The following is a 17,518-nucleotide window of genomic DNA, read 5'->3' on the forward strand; positions in this document are numbered from 1 at the left end:
ACGTATATTCCCCTTCCTCCGGCCAGCAGAAACTGGAAGGAAAAGAAAGGAAAAATTTAGGATGGAAATGAGCTAAGAGGAAGAAGCTAATGGCATGGAAGGGAAAGAAGGAAGAAAAACGAAACTGGGCCACAGTGAGAAGAACCACTCAAAAAAAGAGAAAAACTGTGCTGGGCATTACATTATCATTATCATTCAGCAAGCAGGCAGCTCCTCCTATGCCATGGCTAACACTCAAACTAGGTGTAGAGATATCCAGGCTTTTTACTGTGCTATCTACTGGCATTTTCACTTCTTGCCCCTTCCTTTGTTTTCAACAACCTCTTCTCAAATCAGAAAATATAAGATGATATCCTCAGCTCACAGGTATCTCAGTAATTGCATAAAATTTCTGAATGGTGTATGGGTTGACAGAGATCTTGGGGGGGCGGGGAATGTGTGTTGTGTGTGTGTGTGTGTTCAAGATGACATCAGGCAATTAATTGGTTAAATCTGTTTCCCAGAGGAATGTTGTATGAAAAAGATTGAGAGCTGTATTTTATAATGGATTACAATTACCCAAAGGAAAAAAAGTTTTGAAGAATTTGTATGGGTGTAGACATTGGCAATTAATCAGGATTTTCATTTTTGTTTTGGAAAGAATGTCATGCCAGTCTAAAACAGATCACTTTAGGCATATCTGGGATAGTCATTGTTCTGCTAATGAATAACAATTTCTTTCATTTTTTCCATTCAAACCATAAAAAATACTTTTTCACAGTTTTTCATGGTATCTTCACCTTATAATTCCTTTCATTATTGTTAGTGTGTCTGTTTAACTCCCCAGCCCCCTTTTTTTGGCCCAAAAACACTAAGCCAAAATAGAACATACCATAATATTTCTGCAATTGTGGATAACTAAGCCAATATTTAGAAAATATGAGAACCAGTCAATTAAATATCCCTTTTCTACCTTGTTATCATTAAGAATATGGGAGTGCATTTTTACGGTGAATAAAATGATGATTTTCCTCCCATTTCTGTATACTTTTCTATTCCCTTCATTTATTATTGTTAGAATATAAATGCAGATTCTAAAACAATTAAAAGCTAAAGTATTTAATTCCTAGTAATTTCTAAATCCTAGACCACTAAGAATGTAAGATACTGAAATGTAACATATTAAAGTATTGTGCTACTAAGCTGTTAAAATACTGAAATATGCAGCTTTTTCTTTAAAAAATATAGATAATACAAACCTTAAAACTACATCATTAATAATTGCTAGATTAGAAAAAAATGATTCAAAAACTTCAAACAATTAACTAAGAAAAATTATATTAAAATCTATTACAGCCAAAATACATAGCTGGGTAACTATGAATAAGTCCCTCTTTAAATCCTCCCATTCAAAATGATATCTTCGCCATAGAAAATCCACATCATCACTCAAGACAGATGTCTCTCAAACTATTTCTGAATTTTCGGGATATATTCCAAATAAAATATTTTAAGCTATGCTTACAAGGATGTTATGCCTTAACACCCTGCATTATATGTATTGTTTCCATGAGTTTTTCTATGTAACATTAGTTCTAATAATTGAGGTAGCCAACGCCTCCATTTTTAAAAGGTTATTTTCCACTTAATTTTGTACCAAAGATGTAATCCAAAGTATTAATTTACTTCTTGAAATGGGTCCTGAGGGTAGAAGCAAGCATTGATGTGTCCAGCTGACGTTGGCACAGGGAGGGAAGTGTGGTGATGTAGTACTTGGGCTCTGGACAGATGGTTCCCCATATGCCCCAAAAGTCAGCCGGATGTGGGCCCCTTGCTCCCTCTGACCCCCCTCCCATGTTCATCCCCAGCTGGGATAAATGGGGAGGCTGCTGCTGGTCCACTGACCACACTTGGAGAGTTACGTCCTGAGTGGTTTTTGTGAATCAGGATAGTGTAATTATGGTTCTTTATACCCTTTTTCTTAACCAAAAGTCACCATAGTAGACAAAAGAGCTGTTTATCCATTTCCAGTTTAATTTTGTGCTCCCCAAACTGCTTCTCCATCTATGGGGAGAGGTTCTAGGGATCTCACCAGTTTCTAACCATCCGGGAGGAACGGTCTTTATATTTTCATTAAAAACTAAGAAGGAAAAAGTAGGCAAGTCTGTGTAAAAGGTAGGTTGACTCTCATTTTGTCTAATTTTTCTGTATTTTGATATCCCACAAGGATTTCTGTGGACAAAGACAAAAGATAGTATGTTAGATATTTCTGTAAATGGATTGCAACAGTGAGCTGTGGAACCTGTGGTGTAGACTCTGTCATTGCTAAGCAATTATTTCCTATAACTGACCCCATAGTTAACCTCTGAAAACTCAGCTTAAAATGACAACTGTGGTTGGAACTGTGACATTTATTTTGGCTCCTCAAAGCCTTTGGAGCCTCCAACCAAATGGTTGGAGAGTTGTGGTTGAGGTACAGAAGAAGAATGGAAGAAAAGAGGTTAAAATACAAGCTTTTCCTAAGAGAGTTTTGTTTTGGGTATCTGACTGCTCATTTTATACTAAACTTTCTAGGACTCAACAGATTCATTTTCCATTCTGTCCCCCCCTTCCCATTTCTTTTTGAATTATGGCTCTTATAGGAACAAAGAAACTTTCCAAGCAGAACCTTTTCGTCTTCCTCAGTTCAGCAATACTCATCTCATTTTTATTAAAATAACAACCTACTTGGTTGAAAATAAAATGGTATTTAAATAAAGGAATCCTTTTTCTTTGTTATCTCAGAAGACTAAAACCATCTGCTAAAGTCAGCAGATGCTTTTGTGTCTCCAAACAGAATTTTAAGGAAATGGCATTTGAAAAGAGGAAAATAAAACCAGTCTAGTTGGGGAAATTGGCAGGTTTATTGGGCTGAGGATTGCTTCATAAACCTTGTTTATCCTCTTCTGCAGACTAAAAATATTTAACTTGTGTTGATGGAGAAGCAAAAGTTTGATATGAACAATTCTAGTATACAGTCAGAAAAAGAATCCACTTTTCAAAGATGATTTTGGATTTTATCTGCCTGTTTTTTTAGCTAGGCCTGCATTATTTCATTTTCAGTCTTAACAACTAAGAACAAAAGCAGCTTTAAGAAAATAGCACTCACCATTGCATTGACAACATTGTCCACCAAGGTATTGCTTTTCTCCCTCTTTGTCACCCTGTTAAGTTAGGGTTCTGGTCAACATACCTGGAGGGCAGCACGTTGGGGAAGGCTACGGTAAGCAAAACGAAAACAAGGCCCACCCCAGCCTACCTGTGTGAAATACCTCGATAGATTAATGTTCAGTGGCAGAACAAAAGGCATGATGTACTGGTGTGGCTTCGTTTGTTTGTGAACCTAACATCCTTTTGACAAGTATTTATTCTGACCCGTCTGTTTTAGAAAGATAAAGGACACAACTGCGTTTATTGTCCCCTTGTTCTTCCTGCACCTTTTAAATGTCCAAATCCGTCTCTGAATGTAATGGTGTTTCCCAGTAATAATATCTTATCTTTTCAGGTATGTTAGTACAAAGGCCAAGGATGGTCCATCTCTGAATAGATTGCAGCAAGGAAAGGTTTCCAGCTCTCCCCTGTTTTAATGTCAGCAATAGCCAACCATCAATCCTCTCCTCTAAATTATGCTGCTGAAATGAAAAAGGCCCAGGATTTGATTTCTGTGTAGAAGAAAAGATTTCAACTCCATTCAGTTCTGGATCTTGAAACTAATTCTTAGGCCAAGAAAAGTTTAATTCTGAGCGAATTAGATTTAGTTTCACTTGGTCGTTTTTAAGGTCTTATGGAGAGAGAGCGCGGTAGTCGAGAAGATTCAGGACGCCTGCTTGCTCCTGATCGAAGGCTTGATCAGATTCATGTCTGGAGTTTTTACACAATGCTTTGACTAACTGGTGAACGTATTAAAGCCAAAATGCTAGGAATATGCCATTCCTCCACAAAGCCCAGTCTTAAATTGTAAGCTAAAGTTGACATCTTTAAACCAGGATCTGAAACCAGGATGTTTTAAGAAAGGAAGAATTTGCTCCAGGGAGGCGGAATATCTTTGGAGCACAAGAACGTCTTCCCAAGATTGCCTCCACATTTATGAACTGTAGTTTTCAGGGAGGCATTGTCTGTCCTGGCTCACTCTGAAATGGCAGTCCCTCTTTTGCAGATCCAGCCCTCTGCAAATAAACAACAGCAGAATGGGCTTGTTTAGACAGCTCCTTTTGCTTTTGGGAGCCCCTGAGTCTTTTTCTCTCTCCATTCTCTCTTTCTTTTCCCAACTCAGCCTTTGCCAAAGGCTGACAGTATTTTTTTTAAAGATGGGGATAAAATAAATGCAAAATAATTGGATGTGTTCAACGATACCCAGTTTGTATAGATCTGATGGGTGAATTTAGATGTTCTTAATACAAAGATAATGTTAAGCCAAGCACACACACTCCTTTGAATATACGGCTCTGCACTGAGGAAATAGAATGGCTGCAGTCTAACATACGGTTGTGCATACTTAAATCCCATTGATTTAAGTAACCTAGAGTTGGGTTTTGGCCAGCGTCTTTCATTCTGTTGCTTAGGACTGAGCTTAAAGAAACAAATGATAAAAAGGGGAATCGTTGAGCCATCTGAAAGTGAAATAGTCTGGTCAGCAAATAACCTCAAAGCAAAATTTCTTCTCTGTCCCTGTAGCTTTTTGATGGAGAAGATCTTAAAAAGTTATCTTACAAATTTACATGGAACAGAAATGCCAGAATTTACTGTAGGCTTAATTCCCTTCTCTCTTTCCCCTGCAAAAGATGGAGAATTAACAATCTGTTAATGTGCATAGCCATTCATAAGTTGTCTGTTAGATATCTATTCATCATCCAGGTTTCCATGTACAAACTCATGCATGACTGCCTTGTGTACATATGAATAATGTTTTTTTTAAATAGATGAATGAGGACAGATACCTAGAATTTGTATTATATTCCTAAAGTTCCTAGTTTGTTCATCGTAATAATTTCATTATACTTTTTCTTCTTGAACTGCTATATTATGGATGGAAGAGGTACCATCAAAAGTCTAGCAAGAGCAAGTAATAGCTTGGTGTGCCTATAACCTTTCACCTATGACAGCTTTGATACTCTCCAGACATGCTGGTTTTCAACTCCCAGAATTCCCAGCTAGAGCATTTTCCCTGTGTTACTTGTCCATAGAACATTACAAAGTGGAAAAACTCATAGTTGAGCCTCTTGTATATGTCACATCTTTGGGAAACTAAAATCCATACATGACATTTTTGGGCCAGTGGGTGTTTTTGGAATTTGGGGAGCATGTTATGGGCACACATTCACAAAATGGATGCCATCATGGGTGGGACCGATAAAAACCCATCTATATCAAGAGATAGAAGCCACCAATTATTCTCCCTTCTAACTATTCCGTTATCATCTGTGTGGCCCCAAGGGTATTGCTTTGCACTGTACTGCTTTTCATTCATATTTCTTTTCATTAAATGAATCTAAAATAACAACATTAGACAATTCAGAGAGCTTGCCAGTACCAAAACATAAATTAGTAGGCACATTATCTCCCCCAGCCTAAGAAGCAGTGTGGTGTGGTGGCTAAGGTGCCGGGTTTAAGAGCGGGGAAGCGCAATTTCTATCCTCTCATAAGCACAGAAGCTGGCTGGGTGGCCTTGAGACAGCTCTTTCTTCTCCACCCTAAACAGTATAACTGGCTGAAGAACAACCCCCTCGCTGCATTGTGCATGGATGGCTTTGCTGTTTCAGCTAAGCAAGTACAGTGCAAGTCAGCAGACCCTGAAACTAAGTGGGACAAATTGTACACCTGTCACCTCCTCCTTTCTTTCATTGGCTTGAAGATACTTCCCAACACCTCTTGTATAATTGTTGAGGCTCAAGTGGAAAGATTGACTAACATATTTCAGGTGAATCTACTGATGTCCAGGAGACCTTGGCCATCTCTTTGGATAAAAGGCTGACATAAATAAAATGAATAGCAAGAATGTGTTGATAGTCTGTAGGCTCTGTCATTTGGGAAAAATAAAATAAATGGATTCCTGCTTGCATAGACTATGGTCAAGAATTACTAATTGTCATATATAACTGGCATGAGAAAGACTGGTAAAAATTAATGTAGGTGCACAGAACTAGCTAACAATAAATTAAGTGGCTGGGCAGTCATGTCATCGAATGATATAGAAGAACAGGGACATACTTTAAATGTTGACCAACTGGGGTCAAAGAAAAAAAAATTCCATTCATTGTATTTTGATCCCCCTGTCCCTGGATTATGTTTTCATTCTGCTCTTGACTATGTGGCATCTTCTTGTTCTTTCTTTTTTGTGTGTATTACCATTTCCGCAAGAAAGAACAACAGAAAGAAAAACACGGACTATTTTTTGTATTAATTTGATAACTATATTCAGACAGTTCCCGCTGCAGAAGAGCCAGGTCACAGTTCATTTAATTCTACATAGGCAATGAGTCAGTCTGTGGTGCCAAGAGTGTTTCACCTTGTGTACTCTGAAATAACAACAGCAACAGTGATCATGAAGAAGCTCAAGTGCTCTGGGGCTTTAGAATTCAAACAGACAAGCACCTGCCACACAACACCCCAGACTTAACAACTGTTGATAAGAAAAAAGAAAAAAAGTCTGGATAGTGGACATTGCAATGCCTGGAGAGAAGCAGAATAGAAAAGAAAGAACTGGAGAAAATCACAAAATACAAAGACCTGCAAATAGAAGTAGGACAACTGTGGCAAAAGAAAGCAAAGATAGTACCAATAGTAATAAGCACCTTGGGTGCAATCCCAAAACATCTGGACACTGCTTGAAGACCATCAGCATTGACAAAATCACTTATCAGTCGATTGCAAAAGGCAGCTTTAGTTGGAACAGCTCACATCCTGCAACAATACCTTGAACACCATCAAACAACATCTGTCTATCCCAGGTCCTTGGGAAGGACTCGATAGGTGGATAAAAATGCCAAATCCAGTCTAAACATCTGGCTGACTCTGCAACCTACATTAATAATATCCAGTTATGCAAATTGCAGTGGCTTGAATATTAGGGAAAATTCAATATGAAGTATTTGTTTAGATAACAAAGGCTTGTAGCTTGGCAATCAGGATGCAAAAGAGAGCTGTGCATGGCAAGTAATGAACAATTTAAGGATAAGCAGCTCACACTGATTTGTCCCAATCATTCTGGCACTTGAGCTCACAGGAAGACCTTAATGAAGGAAAACATCCGATGGGAGCTGTTGTTGCCGAAGCGCTAAAAATATTGTACGGAGCACAGCTTGAGATGTCCCAAGTCCTGCCTTTGTTCTTAAACTACTACTGATTAAATGGATTACAGGTTCTGCTACATCTCTGGATAGTCCAAGGATTAGTGCATACATTTGCTTAGCATAGAGAACCATAACCAACCTTTTTGCTCGACTGCAAATGAGTGCTTCTTGGGTTGTGAGTAGCAGCTGAATCCAGAGGCAAGCCTCCTTTTGTATTGCTCCCTTGCTTTGACATCCTTTGTTGTTTGCAGAATGTAGTCTACCCAATTTCTTCCACTATATGTTTTTATTTTAAAGGTATCCGTGACCTCCTCTCCATAATAGCAGATGGAGCCATCCTCTATCCTCTATCCTTCAACCTCAGCAACTTTTAAAATGTGTGGACTTCAACTCCTAGAATTCTCCAGCCAGCGTGCTGGTTAGGGAATTCTGGGAGTTGAAGTCCACATTTCTTAAAGTTGCTGAGGTTGGAAAACACTGCTCTGTCCGTTCTCCTGAGTAAAGGTTTGTTGTGGCCATGCAAACTACTGTTTTGCATCCTAGGCAGAGTCCAGGATGACATGAACGTAACACCAGTCCTTGCAGAGCACAGTTTGAGAATACATAGAAAGCTATGAAAGGGAAGTGAAATTATCAGATGACTTCCCTAATAGTTTAAAATCCATGTCATTGATTCCCAGGAGCATCCTATGTGGATTTGAACCTTCTCTGTGTGTACCTGACAAATGTGGCAAGAACCCCTTATAAAATGTATGATAGTTTGGGATACAAGGTACTAGAAGCCAAACTTTCCTTATGTACATTTCTCCCATTGATGAGCTATTGGAAGAATAAACTGTTCATAGTTTAAGCTTGTTAAGATGGATTCTTGGACACCAGTGAGTCAACGATCAGAAGATGCAGCCATCTATCTTCTCCTATGTTCATACTAAACCCATTTAACTTGAAATCCAGTTATGTGACAGGCTGATCATGGGTGTTCATTGATCTTATTAAAATTTTAAAATCTCTCTTTGCTTTTCTGGCTGAGCAATTGGAATCCACACATAAACATCTGTATTTAAGCAGTTAAACACAGATGCATTTTGTGTTCATTTTTGCCTATAATAATTTTATAGTCTTTTTGAGCAGGATGCTGAAAGGTGACTGTATTCCAATCTACCTACGAGTCTGAGAAATGTGAAGTAGGCTGATTCATTTAAAAATAGGGACCAAACAATGCGCAAAGGAACAATTGAATTGCTGTCTTATAAACTGCCCTTTTTGCCCACCGTGCAGATTGCCTGTTGACATACAGTCACTTGCTGTGCTTTCCAGCAGTATCAGTCTCTTCAGCTCCAGTACCTTTCCATAGGGAGCTTTTCCAAAAATAATGATCCGGTATAGTCCAATACCATTTGGTTATAGAAGACTATTAAGTCAGAAGAGATACTAGGGTTTATTTTGTTTGATTTTATTTTTGCATTGGAGGTCATTTCAGCCGGCACATTCTTTTCGCATCCTTCCCAGCTCTGCTCTGTGAAACATGCCAATAGTCGCACATTCCAGTGATGAACGAGGGTGAAATACTTGAAGAGTTAGGGTTAGGCATTTACATGATGCTTCTAATTCCTGCATGCTTTTTCCCAGTGCATTTAGTATATTACAGGTAATCCTCGCTTAACAACCATTCATTTAACTAACAGGCTCAGAAAAAGTGCTTTACAACCCGTACTCGCACTTACGACCATCACAAACCATTGATCCACCCCCGCCCCATGGTCCTATGAACGTGATTTGCGACCTTTTTACAACGGTCTTTAAGCAAATTGCGTGGTCGTTAAGCGAATTCCAGCCAAAAATGTCCATTGGAGAAGCTAGATTCATTTAATGACCGTGTGATTCACTTAATGTCCATAGTGATTTGCTTAACATCCGTCGCAAAAATGGTTGTGAAATCAGGTCCAGTCATGTGTTGTGGTCGTTAAGTGAGAACTACCTGTAGTAGTTAGTTGATTATTTCATTTAATTATTATTTATTTATTCAGATTTGCTATAGCTACCCAACTCCAGTGGATGTGTAGGATTTATCTTTTCATTTTTCTTCACTAAAGCACATCCTGTGGGAAGTAAAACGATACAATCGGTTTTCTGAAGAATCAATTATTAGCTTATAGCTGAACATTGCTCATTCTAAGGTTTTGTTAATTTGGGGTCAGCTTAAACAAACTTCATCTAGTGATAGGTTCTCCGAGCTTTCTGCTCTATCCCAACATCTGATTGATTGGTAACGTGTTGTCGTTGGCCACTTAGACTGTTTCTTCCATATTTTTTATCTAATCGCAAATTAAGCACTTAAATGAGATTGCACAATCTTTCACAGTCTGCTTCTTATTCAATGCTTGCTGTAGACATCTGAACTGGCTTGAAGATCTTGCACGAGGAGATTCTTGATATGATTCTTAATAGCTCTTTAGCTGAGTTTCTAAGATAAAGTTCATAATGACTTGGAATGTTTTCCCTTGAAAAGATAAAAACAAAATAAGAGGTAATAGCAAAAACTTGTATTGCCTGTTCCACAGGGTAAGGCTTGTGTAAGCAAATCTGTTGTACAAAAATATTTTAAAGATCTGGATCAGGAATAAATCACCATTCATTTGTATCTTTTATATATTATGCTGGAATTACGGTTGTTTTTTTAAAGGGACATAGGAAGATTTATTCCTTACTGTGTAGGATTTAAAATAGCTGTTAGATTAAAGGCTTAGCAGAAAATTGGGACATATTTCGGAAAGAATGCCATGGGAGAAGATTAGGTTGTTGTTTTGCTATGGGAAAATAATAATATTGAGAATTCAGTAAATCCCCCATCTGATATATATGGCTAAGTCCATGTTGATAAATGCAAAGCAGAAATGATGATGATGATGATAATGCTAGAATAAACTATTAACACTCCCCTTACTTTGTGTAAATGTAACGTTCTTCGTTTTGTCGTTTGTCTCTGATGATGATTATTCTTTAATGTACAAAAAAGAAAGAATGGGAAAAATAAAAAACAAAACCCACAAAAAGGGGAAAAAAGAGAATATCAGAAAAATCGTTTATTTCCAGAAAGGATACTCAGCCCATCCTTGATCACAGGGTCAAGAAAGATACTGATTCACCTTCCCATAACATTGACAGAGAGCTTCCTCTTCCACCGGATCGCCATGGGGAGGAAACTTCATCTCCTGGTGCCCTCTGTAGCCAGACCTCTTGATAAGCAAGTGTACTTTTGACACTAGAGTGAGGATAGTGGTTAAGGTTTGGTGTCAGTTTGTAGGAGCTGAAATGAATTTCCCAGGTTGTCATTACTATGACTGTCAGCCTGAATCAGTCCGCTGAAGGATGAAGGCTTCATCGCTGAAGGTTATGAACCATCATGTAACAGGCTGGTCCAGTGCAGGGTGGCAGATCCGTGTTTTTGCCTCCCCAGTCTAGACCTTAAAGCAGTGTTGTCCAAACTTGGCCACTTTAAGATGAGTGGACTTCAACTCCCAGAATTCCCCAGCCAGCCAAGCTGGCTGGGGAATTCTGGGAGTTGAAGTCCACTCATCTTAAAGTGGCCAAGTTTGGACAACACTGCCTTAAAGGGAGGGTCTGGTCCAAAGCCACCCAGCTGGATTCACGCCTAAGGGAAGACTGGGATCTGGGTGTCCCTGCTCCTAGCCCAGCGCCTTCACTACAACACCACCCCGGCTGTCTCGTGTGTGTCTGTGTGTGACCCTGGAGTTGACATAAGGATGTCCCTTATCTTCTTTGTTTCTGAACACAGCATGAAAACTTCAAGGCTGTGAATCAAAAATATTTACCAGTCTTATCCCCACAACAGCACCGTTTTTTGTTTAGGCCAATAAAACAAGCTAGACCATTAGAGTTTATTGAAACGTATCTTTTGGCAAGTTAGGAGTAGATGTTTAATTTTAAAAGAGGAAAGGAATTTGTTGTTCTTCCTTGAAGGAGGTCGTGAACTTCAGCAGGATGGACGCTCACGGCAGCTCTGGCTGTTTCGCTTTTTGCCTTTGGGGAATAGCGGCGGGCGTCACGACTACTGCTGGGCCCTTGTTCTTCGTCGGCAGCCTTGCTGCGTTTCGGCTGCAGCAGAAACGTTGCAGGCGCTGAACACGAGCAGCGCCCGTTTCTTGCTTCGTGGTTGTTGGGGCATGGCCATCTCTGCATCTCAGTGTTTCTGTTCGCCGTCGGGGAGGACATCGGATGTAGCCAGGGGTTCCGATTTATCGGCTCTACATGAAAGATAGTATTGCTTCATTTGACACAAGGGAAGAACGGCAGAAAACTGGAAGGGAAAAGGAGAATGATGGATGTAGTTGTGTTAATAGCAGCCCCGTGTTTACAAGAGATTTTGTAAGACTTGCCAGCTGGCGACCTAGTTAGCTCTTAAACATTTCATGTGTTCGTTTCATGTTGAAATGATGGTTTCTTTCTGTAACTTTTCAACCGCAGTACGAAAATATGGGGAAAATACGCCTTTGTTAGAGAAATGGCATGGAGAGGTTGCTTTGTCTTTAAGTGTGGCCTAGTTTTGTGGTAGTCTCAGAAAAACCAAACAAACAACAGATCATTCCAGTAAAAACTCTGCTAGCTTTTCCCCTAATGTGCAGGATAGTCTTGTTATAAATGAAGAAATCTATGTAGTGATGTTAGTTAACTTCTTAGATGAGCTTTGATTGGCAAAGCGTTCCATCCACGCCATTCTAATCGCTTTCCAGTAAAGAACCAACGGACTGTGAGCGTCCATCGGGGGTGACGGTGGCCAGTGATGAAACAATCGTTGCAACATTGTAACGCAAGCTCCGCCCATGAATGGTGCATGTATGTAAGAGGTGGAGCTTGTATTATGTTGCAACACTCATTTCACCATTATGACCAAACAGGTTGTAGCTCTCCTTCTTACATACACCTAAGTTCACACATAGGCACAAGTCTATGTAGGCGACATTTTTTTCTTGGAAAGAAGTAGAAGTTAGGAAGTTAGGTTTGTAGGTCCTGCATGCCCTTCCTAGGAAAAGAGTAAGTGGAGAAACCATGGATGGTGTACGAAAGAGAGGACATTTCAACAGGGAGGAAGACTCAAGTATCATGACAGGAGCTGGGTTTACCCAAGATACACATACACATGGTTTATTTAATACACCAAAAATGCCTACGTTCATTCTAAATGCTAAACTGGAAGCAGACAAACCACATGATGGGACAGTATTTGTATGAGCCAGACCGTATATTAATTGAATCCTGGGCTTGAAATACTACTTGAATATGAAATGTACAGTAGTTGGCAGCATGTACTTTTCACATGGAATAGCGGTGAAGGAAAAGTGGAATGTAGATACAGGTTCTGTAGTTTCTTGGACAATGGGCAGGGTGCCCCAAGAATTGAGACTATATTTTTAAAATTCCGTTTAGGGACAGTGTAAATCTGATCACCCTCCAAAATGTTACTCATCATTTGCAGACTTAAACTTTCTCCTCTGGAAGAAAGAATCTTCTAAGTTTTTGCCTTCTGTCACATCTAGCTTCTACACTCCAGCTGAATGCAATGGACATTGGACTCTAACATTTCTGGATTTTTGCAGAGAACTGATGATGACTGCGAGCTAAGTGCGTCTGAGGGCTGATGCGTCAAATGCCATAGCAATTAGTGATCTGATCACTGAATACTGTAATAACACGGAGTGCAGCTATGGCAAAAATGTAGAAGTACAGAATAAACAATGAGGTCAGACCATAGGAGAAGATGGTGCTCAGTAAGTCCATGAGATTGAGTTTAAAAAGATAGGTGAGACTGGAGCAAAACACTATCTTTTCTCCAGGTCTCCTTCTATTCTTCTATCCTATCTATAGATTCAGGTACAGTTAAAGAGAAAGATCACAAAACAATGTTGCATCACTCCATGGCCAACTTAGATTTTATTTCTTGGAACGAAACAGAACGAGAGCAAAATAAAAAGTTTCGTAAAGGTGGCATTCTGCCCTGACAAGTAATCAAATGCTCGAGGATGCATATTGAAGAATATGATGATCACCAACCTTGATAGAGTTAAGTCATCTATCCCAAATGGTTGCACACTGTTGTATCTTGATGTACCTTGTAGACACCTTCTGGAGAACAGAAGAAATAGTACATGTCACATATATTGAGAGCATATACCAGTGTTTCTCAACCTTGGAAACTTTAAGATGTGTGGACTTCAACTGCCAGAATTCCCCAGCCAGCAAGGCTGGCTGGGGAATTCTGGGAGTTGAAGTCCACCCATCTTAAAGTTCCCAAGGTTGAGAAACACTGGCATATACTAACAGACTTGGGAATTCTTTAAAGAATCTGACGAAATATCACAGTAGAATCCCCTGTTACAGAGGAACAGTAAGGTAGCGGTTAGGTTCATACACTTGTTAAGCTGTTAATTGTAGACTAAATAACAATTAGCTGGGTTTGCACGGAACACTAACCCATAGCTTTTAAGCCACAGTCAGTGGGTTCACACAACAAGCTAAAGCGATGACGAACAAGTTGCATTTTGCGTGAACCAGACGAGAGAATCTTATAAAAGCACCTGTCTTGCAGCTGTATTTTTGGAATGCAAGATTTCCCCAAGTTACAGCTGTGAGTTGGGATTCCGTCCTGATTTGAGCAAGGAGACTGTAGATGATGAACCATTGAATTCATCATGAGTGGCTTGGTGTTGCTACAAATACCATAAAGCTGAGTCAGTGCTGTTAATTTATGGCTGAACCCCACGTACGTGGCTTGTGATGGACAGATCTAAGCCACGATCTTTAACGTTCATGAACTTTTTAATGTTTCAAGTCCTTGCTTGTCTTTCTCTTGTCTGAAAAAGTGTTGGGGAAAGTACCTCCAGGCTTTTAATTTCCCATAAAAGGCATTTGTAAATATGTGGGTGTCAGCTGTTACCTCATCTGTTGCAAAAAACCCAATTTTGTATACCTCATCTATATACTGGACTGTTCCACAAAAGCTTGTGCAGTAATAAATTAGTTAATCTCATAGAAAGCTCCTGGTTGTATTTTCTTTAGTGTGGGGGGAGTGTGTGCGCCTGTTAGGTAATTATGGATAATGACGAAAGGTGCATGTATTTGACTTCTGGATAAATAATGAATTAGTGTGAAAAGGATATTCTGTGTTACACAGTGATATTTGCAGCAAATCGCAATGATGTTGCAATGGTAGTTCTTGCATGATGACATCATAACTCAAATGCTGTCACTACATCCTGACGTTTGATGCAAGTATGTAAATTATAGCATTTGTGTGACAAAGTTGTCTTCCCTACATGGATGTCGAAGAGTTCTGGACAGCAGCTTGGCTCTCTGGCGGTCTCCATCCCTCACCAGCTTTGATACAGTAGGATAGGATTTGACGTTTAACTCCAATATTTGTGGAGGGTTAAGGCTGTTCTCGTAGTTCTCTGCTCCATGTTGAAGCAGCATGCCTAATACCCAAGTGATTAAAAAGAAAAACACCCTGTTTTTCCTCAGCATGTCCTGTTGGTGGCATACACCTGGCCAGATGGGATACATAGGACAAATCTTTGCTGTCATCCAGTTCACCATTGGTTTTTACAACTCCTATTTTGTATATTTTTATTTACGTATTGGTTTGCCAAATGTACGCTCTGCCCTTCCTCAAGGAGTTCAAAACAGCAGACAAAGCAGTCCCTCCTCCAATTATTCCCCACACCGACCCCGTTAGAGAATGGGCGAGAGAGGTTGGCTGACCTGTCATCACCCAATGAATTTCCATGCTGAAGGTGAGCTTGAAGCTGAGTCTCCCCATGCTTAGTCAAACTCTGGGAGTTGAAGTCCACACATCTTAAAGCCAATGCTTAGTCAAACACTTTTACTCCGCTGCACAAGTTGTCAGTGTAAGGACATCGCACACTATCCCTCTCCCTCCCTCCCTCCCTTTTTTGCTTGGCACCCAAAAGGACCAACCAACCAACAGTGACGTCTGAAAAAGCAATACAACTGTGTGCCTGTGTCCTCCTTTAAAGTTCCATTGCTGATTATGCAGACGGTTAGTTGCCTATGATTTCTGTGGAACTAATTTCTTACTATATATTTTTTAATAACATGTGTTGATGGACTTAGAAAATGACTTGAAATCCTGTAATATTGAAACACAATGGAAAATACATTATTATGAGGTTTCAGTTCTTGGATCTTTAACTGTTTCCATTAAAAAGAGAGATACTATGGTTTCAGGTGGAATATATTAGATAGAAATCATTGGCTTGCCATTAATCTATGATTACTCTGGCTGCACCAAATGATCAGAAGATGTGTACCTATGTGCACACACTTTCCTAACCGGCGCTGTCAAGATATAGATAATTGGAGCCACAGCTCAGAAAATTCCTAGCTGGTGTGTCTCTAGTCCCTTGTTTGATTGGTGATATGTCTCACGATCTCTGATTTCTCATTTGCTATCCTACAGCTTTATGGCTTATGAAGCAGGTCATGTTTTCTCATGCAAACTTGCCTTGAATATTTTTGATTTAAAAAAAAAAAGTAAGAATGACTGAACTTGGGAATGGTGCATGACCATATCTGAACTTTTCTAGGGGGGTTTCATTGTGTAATGAAGATGCTTGCTGGTTCCACATTAGAAAGTTTAAATGAATGGAAATTATCCAGGAGACTTGGGTCAATAAGGGAAAAAGAGTGGTGAATGGAGATAACCTGTGGCAACTAAGGAAATATCATATTTGTTTTGTTGCTTTCAGGACAACATTGCCTTGTTCTTAAGAGGTTGTAGGGAAGTAGGACTGAAAGAATCTCAGCTCTTTGACCCAGGAGACCTGCAGGATACTTCAAGCAGAATAACGATCAAGTGAGTAAAACATCACTGGTATTTCTGGAATTCTAAGAGGATGCATACCTAGAACATCTGGATGTCTAGAAAGAAATTTTGAGCCATTCAGTCCGTTACATTACCAGCATTATAACTGTTTTCCCTTTTAGTTTGATTCTGTTAGAAATCAAGAGAAGGTGGGAGAAGAATAAGGCATAAAAAGGACCGCCAAACTAACCACAATATTTTTAGAAAAAGCAAGTAATATCTGTGTGGTGGGGAACACTAGTAATGGTCAAATCTGGGGCAAGGCCTGAGCTCTTGTTTGCTGATTGATAAGTTGCTCAGAAGCTGCAGTAAGGAATAGTCAATCACATATAAGTGAACAAAAGACCTGGAGTCAGAAATCCAACATGAATTCTGTTACAAGCAAATTGGTAAGTTACCTTAAATGTCATCCTGAATGCAAACAAGAGGACCTTGGCAAAGGAACTTACATCAGGGGAATTTGTCTGCATCAGGAAAAATTATGTATCAAAGACCTAAAGAAAAGTAATCTCATTTTTTTAAATGGTTCTTCAGCCATTTTCATTAGTGCTGAGGAAGATGTGGAAAAAGCCTGTATGCATTACAAGATATTGGGAATGTGAGTGTTACATTCATTATTTTTAAATGAATGTAAATGAATTTTACATTCAGAATTATTTTTAAAAGGGCATAGAAAAAAGTTAGTGTGTCTCTTAAGAAATACAGTAAAACCATCAAGATTCCAGATCAAGGGCACAGAAGGAGGTGGACTCACTGATATTCCTGAGAGACACGTGTGGAGAGACAGAGGACTTCCTTGCATGGAAACCCGAAGTGTTCTATGCACAAGAATCCCATGTAGAAAATTTACTACAGCTTTAATATTTTGCCTGGGGTCCTGAAAGGTCTAAATCCCAGTCCTAATTTAAAATCAAACATGATGCTTCGTAAGCAAGTACTAGGGTAATATTGAGATGAAAGCGTGTGTTTGAAAAGAAAGAAAACTTAAATTTATGGCGTGTATTTCTATTTGTGCCGCTGTGTAGACAGAAGACTTAAGTATCTTCTTGTTGCAGATTAAAGGGACTTTCAAAATGGTTTATGGTAATCATTAGATGATCCTCAAGAGCTGATGGTCCCAGGACTAAACACATCAAAAGTCTGATGAAATTCTGATGAAAGAAATACATGAGGTGTCTATGTTGCAGAGCGAGATCAGGCACTGAAGTATATATAACAGGAAACACACAGCTCTCTTCTCATGAAGAGTGGAAATAAAAGTCATTGGTATTATTGCTGATGTTTCTGTTTTCCATTCTCTTAAGGTGTTCTG

The 17,518-nt window shown here is 39.4% G+C and overlaps 1 protein-coding gene across 3 annotated transcripts in view; it reads left to right on the forward strand.

Moving 5' to 3' along the window:
* LIMCH1 (LIM and calponin homology domains 1) overlaps positions 1–17,518 on the forward strand; it is a 197,735-nt gene that overhangs the window by 95,989 nt on the left and 84,228 nt on the right. For all 3 annotated transcript variants that reach the window (XM_088131210.1, XM_088131208.1, XM_088131209.1), the window contains exon 4: positions 16,091–16,197. In XM_088131210.1, the coding sequence (XP_087987336.1) occupies positions 16,091–16,197 (107 nt within the window). The remainder of the gene's footprint in view (positions 1–16,090; positions 16,198–17,518) is intronic.

This window comes from Python bivittatus, unplaced genomic scaffold, assembly GCF_059951505.1.
Source record: "Python bivittatus isolate LINGU-HERP-01145 unplaced genomic scaffold, Pbiv_v1 ctg000970_np1212, whole genome shotgun sequence".
Lineage (NCBI taxonomy): Eukaryota > Metazoa > Chordata > Lepidosauria > Squamata > Pythonidae > Python > Python bivittatus.